Here is a 6,709-nt window from a genome sequence, read left to right as displayed (position 1 = left end):
TTGTGTGCCCCTTTTCATGACAATTATAACACTCAACGTTAGCAAATTTGCCTTTGCGTGAGCTTCTACGATGATTGCCTCTTTTACCCTGACCTCTACTATGACTTCTCCCCCGCGTTTCTGTGACCAAGATATCTGACTGTGAAGAGGAACCTTGTGACTTTCTTCTCATCTCTTCATTCAAAATACTACCCTTAGCCAATTCCATGGTGATAGTACCATTCGGTGCAGAGTTGGACAAAGATGTCCTAAAAGTCTTCCAAGAGTCCGGTAATGTACCAAGTAACCAGAGACCCTGAATCTCATCCTCAAACTTGATACCCATACCTGCAAGCTGATTTATAATACCCTGATATGCATTTAGGTGATCTGTAATAGGAGTCCCATCATGATACTTCAAAGCCATCATCTGCTTAATTAAGAACAACTTGTTATTCCCAGTCTTTCGTTCATATAACTGCTCAAGCTTTTTCCATAAGGCTTTAGCATCAGTCTCCCCAGTAATATGATTCACAACATTATCATCAACCCACTGCCGAATATACCCACATACTTGTCTATGCAAAATTTTCCATTGAGCATCAGATTTTTCCTCAGGTTTATCCTCAGTAAAAACAGGCAAATAATAATCTTTCACATAAAGAAGATCCTCCATTTTACCTTTCCAAACATGATAATTTGAACCATTTAAACTAATCATTTTACTTGTATTAGCTTCCATCTTTCACACAAGTCAAATCAAATAACCTAGCTCTTGATACCAATTTGATGGGAAAATAATCACAACGGACAATCTACAAAGCGGAAACAAACCCGTTTGACCAACACTTTCCCGACCCGTATGAACCCGTGAGGAAACTAACAAACAAGCTATATCAAATCCAACCCAATTCAGTCCCCAAATCTGTTCCAAATCAGTAGCCAAACAATAATCAAGCACACACTAAATACACGAGACTTTTTACGTGGAAAACCCCTCAAAATCGAGAGTAAAAAACCACGGGACTCGTAAGCCACTTAAATTCCACTATCATCAACAAAGAGAGCAATACAATAATCCTTCTCAAGATCAACTAGAGGTATACAACATCATCATACTCTTGAACAACAATAATCAACAAGTATATGAAGAAATTAAAGACAAAAGATGAATGATTCACCCAATAAACTGCCCTCTGTTCCAGCAGCGAGAACATAAGCTACAGGCCTCCTTAGACGAATTCAACGGTTGAAAACCTTGGCACTGATGTCAGGAAGACACAGCCCAAATTTGATGAAGATCCAACGGTTAGATCTCCGGGGATCGTCTCTGTTATGACCTGCTGTTTTCAAAACCGGGAATGGAATATCTCACACTTTTTCTTGATCTCTCAGATCTCTCTTATGACTAAATATAGCTGCACACTTGAAGTTTAAAATGCCCTAGAATGATTGACTAAGTCAACTAGCATCTTGGGCCTATTTTGTTGGGCTTGGGCCTTTCTCATTAATTGGAAACCAATAACCCAACAGGATACAAATTTTCACATATTCTAAAAGCATACGTATTCTATCTACGGGGAGATATTTACATTAACATACAACTTTTATTTTTGGACGGCTTGAGAGGCATCGAATGCTCCCATTGACACCCACGCACACTAGGTAAGAAACTTCAAGGATTGAACCCGGGTTGCTTGGCAACTAATTACGGGTCCCGGGTTTCTTGCCAACTAATCGCGGGAATCCTGAAGAAAACTTCCCCCTCCTCGGAATCGAACCCGGGTTGTTTGGCAACTAATCGCGGGTCAGCCCTAGTAAAGCTCGATACCACTCAGCTGGAAGGCCCGTCATTAACATTAACATACTACTTTATAATGAAGTTGTTGGGTTACTTTGGAAAACAAGTATTTGAACTCTGATGTTCACAATTTAACCGGACTAATATGTGATAATTTGCAAAAATCATTTGAACCAACCATCTCTTGTAATGATCGTAGGACTGACTCCGACCACTAGGCTCTTAGTGATTGTTAAAATTCAAATTAAATTTTATATGAAAATTATAAATTTGAATAAGGATTCATATTCATATATGAAAATTATTAAAGACTCGATAATTGCAACTTGTGTAAAATTTTCATATCGAACAGTGTCCTTTCTTGTATATCAACATCCAACGGTACATAATCTTTGTTTTAAATGTGGATGTTAGTGTGTTTCAACTCTTTTTTTTTTTTTTTTTATCTTAGATATATCTTGCTACTAATCATATCGATATATAGTTTTTTAGTTGGCATGGATGTCAAATAAGTACTCCTCTTATGCATAAAACAATATAAGAATAACCAACTAGAACAAGAAAAAACCGGTCATATACCTAACTTTGATGTTTATAATCTTGTAGTTTTAAGTGAAAACCCAGTGGCGATTCTAGAATGAAAACCTAATGGGGTCCTAATTTTTTTTTTTTCAAAATTAATTATAATTTGAGGGTACTCTAGTGGTTGTTTACCTTTAAATAACCATAAATTTTAAAAATATATGGGGTCCTATGATTAAATTTAGTGGTGTCCTATACGATTTTAATAGTAGATCGTCTAAATTTTTTTTTTAATTTAATGAGGTCATAGGACCCCACTCCACCAGCCACTGTGAAAACCTACCTATGTAATGCTACTAAGATCTCTTTTAGAGCAGATCGATGATGTGACTTGTAGATGTCATGTTGCCTCGTTAGAAGCTTCGATTCTAAACCAATCGGAAACTATAGGAAGCAAAGCTGATGTTTCGTTTCTTACTTGATGATTAGATAACTATACTAAGAACTCAATCCACAATTCATAAAAAAGTTGTATTCACGCATCGATAATTAGATATTTAGATGGATATTTAAAAAATTAAATTAGCTTGAATTTAGAGTGGCTTAGGTAAAATAATTAATCATGGCCTATTACTTTTTCTTTGCGGTTCGACTCATTGAGGGAGGCTCGGCACCCTTCTGTCCCCTCCCTATCTCCGCTACTGCATATTATATTGTTTTAGAATGATTTACAAGAAATCTACTTAAATCTATAAGTTGTGACAGTTTAAAGAGTTTAACATTGATAAACAAACCACTTGGGCATAGCCCAATGGCCACTGAGTTTCGTGTGAAACAGGAGATTCGGGTTCCGATCTAGGTAACGCTCAAGATTGAAATAAAAATGACCTCTTGACTGCAGGGGGCGCCAATGTGCACAATTCAGCTGGTTACGAGTTTCGTCACTCGGAGGGTCGTCATCCAGAAGTTTTACTCGCTAGTGGAAACCCAATGTGGTTGTCGCTAGGGAAGTTTCCTCTGCGAACCCAAAGAATAAATTTGGTAAACAATAAAATTAAATCAACTACTCAAAACTTCAAATTATATATCTCACACTCAAATGTCAATGCTTTCTCCATTGATTTTGAATTCTACATCTCTATGATTAGAGATGAATTTCTTGTGATCTTATTGAATTTCACACAATTAGCCACTATTAAGTTCTTCAAGAACCTAATTTGATGCAGCATTTTATTATTTGCAAAGGATTAAAGGGAAAATATCATGTTAATGTCTTAACATTTCCAGCAAGAAACTGCGACAAGCGGCTTAGATTTCCAACCAAGAACCAAACAACCTTTCTCTTCAGTAATCGTGTAGCCTTCACAAATATTGAGCATTGCTAGCCATTGTTTTGCTTGATTCAAAATTTTAATTGGTGCAGCTTGGAACCCGGCCCGACTCATTCTTCTTCTCCATTGGTCCACACGCTCATGCCTTTCAACACGATTAGGCCCTTCGCAACTAATAATATTTTTTATTTCTTCCGCGAAGTAAAATTGTTCAATTTTGGCCCGTTTAGTGTCGTATTTTGGTAGCGTTACATCAAGTGCATCGAATATGGCTGAGTAATAGTGTAGTGCTTCCATAAACCTCCCAAGAAAGAAAGGCCCGTTATGATTCGAATCCTGTTCGACTAGGGTCAAGACTTTCGGGTTGAGCAGGTGAATTATTTGTAGAACCGAGTTTAACGCGCCCCGACTTTCTTTCACAACACAATGAAGCTGGAGAATACTGTTTATTGCTAGGACTTCGTTTTCGTAGGTTTTAATGTCCTCTGGTTTAAGTGTTTCCAAATTACTTATTACAACTGAGAACTCGAGATTTATGTTGTATTCTAATGCATAGATTTCTAGTTCGTTACCGACGGTAACAAATTGGTCTGCGCAAGGACCAACTGCAGTGATCCTTAAACGGCGTGGGGTCTGAGTCTGATTAGACATACTCTCGATTAACCCATGCCATTGCTGTCCATGTTGTAAACCTAGTGTCATGCCTAGGTCTATAACATGAACATAACTCTCTCCCTCAAAGGCTTCCAGTATCGTTAAGTTAGCGATAAAATGACTGAATTTAATGTGCGGGCATGTCTCGTAAACGAGTTTTAGTGCCTCTTCTTTTTTGTCTAATGCAATTGGGCTCAAATTTTGTGCAGGGGCTATCAGACCCACTGCACCAAGTGGTTGTACTAGTGCGAGCCGGTCTGTAAGCCCCTGCATAAAACATGATGCCACCCTTTGAAATGATGACCCGAAAACAAGTGCGTCTTCCCGAAGCTTAGCCAATAATTTCGTAGCATGAGATTTGTCACGACAAGCAACAACCTCGGCACACGAAACTAGTAGTTGCACAAGATGCATTCCGTCCCTATTTCCCTCATCTTCGATAGTTCCATAGTCCGAAATCGCATCCTCGATGGCCTCGGCTTCTAAATATCTTTGTGAGTATGCCCAAACATGGTCTCGGAACCGAAGTTTTTGGAAACTATTTGTACTATTGCTCCGACGTATGGGCACATTTCCTCCATTCAACAAATTACCATCTCTAAAACTCGATTCGGGCACACTTTTCGATCTTTTTATTGGAGTATCAAAAACCGACAAATAACGTCGTGGGTAGAAAGACGACATGGAAAGATCTTGACCGAGAACTTGATCATCATCATTTTTGGAAAAACCATTAGTACCCACATCAAGAATAGCTTCTGATTTTCGTTTCGTACCACCAATTTTGAATCTAGGATCGATCCCATTGACACCCACTTTAAAACTATTGATAAAATGTTCATTGTGACATGGGTTTGTTGACAAGAAGTGAGGAGCCATTGAAATCTCTTATTTGAAGTTGTTTCTGTTTAAAGTACAGAGGAGACTCAAAAAGGCTCTGAAAAAGCCATAAACCAAACGGGTGTTCTTTTATAGACTACAAGTTTCTTGTATGTCGTTAATTTTTATAACTTTAGATGATCAAATGGTAAGAATATGAAAAGATATTATTAAAATATACTGATCTGCATCGAGCAATCGTATGGCGTCTTAACAGTCCGAAAGTATTGGAGTCAGCAGTTGATATGATAATAGGATACAAGTGTCTTGACTCGGTAGGCTAACTGTTTGTACCATTTGCATTAGGTATTGTACACATCTAGAAATTTAGGAGTCGATGTTGTGATGTTTGATGCTATGAGATTACAAGTGTATGACCTTTGTCATAATCAATTCACTGGCAAAGAAAGGCTGTAATCTTTATGGATCTTTGTAGTTTTAAGGTTGCCAATAAAGGAAAGCCGTCAATTAAAATTATACTCCAGTAAGGAATTTACTTACCTTAAAATAGGCAATGATCACGATGTCTTTTTTTTTTTTTTTTTTTTTTTTTTTTTTTTTTTTTCACGGGTTCTCCACATGATCAGCACACCTCGATTAGCAATTTACATACACAGAATATATAAACAAGAATGATGCCAAGGTAGCATCATATCACATGAAATCTAAACTAGGAAATTCGACGGACTATAAAATCAATTATGTCAATCGATTGTTTTCCTTTTAAATCCCTTAGCGATCCACTTGAAGTTTTTAATTTGAATTTCATTTAAAGCACCCGGAGTGTTCCAACTTTTGTTTTTGAAGACCATTTGACTCCTACTTATCTATATGAGATGCAACTCGTCCAAAGAACCGCTTTCCAAATAAGCTTGCTCGCATCCGAACTTTGAAGACTTAATTTTCCATGAAGAAGATCATCTAGATTCACATTTGATAACCGACCAAGTCCCCACCAATTATACACTTTACTCCATATGTCGTATACTCTTTTGCACGAAAGGAGAGAGTGATCAACCGACTCGATATTATCATCACATAAGGGAACAACGAACTGAGTGGAGATCAATCCCTCTTTTATCAAGTTCCACACGTAAAGGTAAGCGTCTCTTTCTAGCCCTCCAAATAAAAACACCACTTTTTTTGGAACAAAGTTATTTTTTAATGACTCTTTCGCGTTTGTACCTGCACATATTGTTTTCGAATTGATCAAATTTGTTAAGTTTTTGGTTGTGAATTTCCCACCATTACTCGAACCACATACCCACGAATCATTGATTTCAGGGTCCAATTTAACAGACCTCGGCAGCTCACATAACTCTGTCAACTCACCCATTGCACGACCGGAAGGAGATCTTGACCAAAACAACTATGTCGTAACCTTTGTACCGTCCCACAACAGCCGATCTTTAATACTTACTTCTGAGTTTGTTTCCAGCCTTACAAGTCTTCGATACTTATCCTTCAATGCCATGCCACCAATCCAAATATCGCCCCAAAACGAAGTGGAGGCACCATCACCAATCTTCCGAGCAAATGACTT

At 37.8% G+C, this 6,709-nt stretch overlaps 2 protein-coding genes across 2 annotated transcripts; both read right to left on the bottom strand.

Moving 5' to 3' along the window:
• Nucleotides 1-3,576: 3,576 nt before the first annotated feature.
• Nucleotides 3,577-5,166, bottom strand: LOC139856935 (GRAS family protein RAD1-like). The gene has a single exon (XM_071845643.1). It carries the CDS (start codon nt 5,164-5,166, stop codon nt 3,577-3,579), a length of 1,590 nt encoding a protein of 529 aa, XP_071701744.1.
• An 823-nt stretch (nt 5,167-5,989) lies between these two features.
• LOC139859021 (uncharacterized) lies at nt 5,990-6,502 on the bottom strand. Its single transcript, XM_071847842.1, has one exon. The coding sequence runs from the start codon at nt 6,500-6,502 to the stop codon at nt 5,990-5,992; it is 513 nt and encodes a 170-aa protein (XP_071703943.1).
• Nucleotides 6,503-6,709: the final 207 nt, after the last annotated feature.

Source organism: Rutidosis leptorrhynchoides, chromosome 7 (genome assembly GCF_046630445.1).
Source record: "Rutidosis leptorrhynchoides isolate AG116_Rl617_1_P2 chromosome 7, CSIRO_AGI_Rlap_v1, whole genome shotgun sequence".
Taxonomy (NCBI): domain Eukaryota; kingdom Viridiplantae; phylum Streptophyta; class Magnoliopsida; order Asterales; family Asteraceae; genus Rutidosis; species Rutidosis leptorrhynchoides.
The sequence above is the reverse complement of the archived record's forward strand: the minus strand, read 5'-3'. Positions and strand labels throughout refer to the sequence as shown.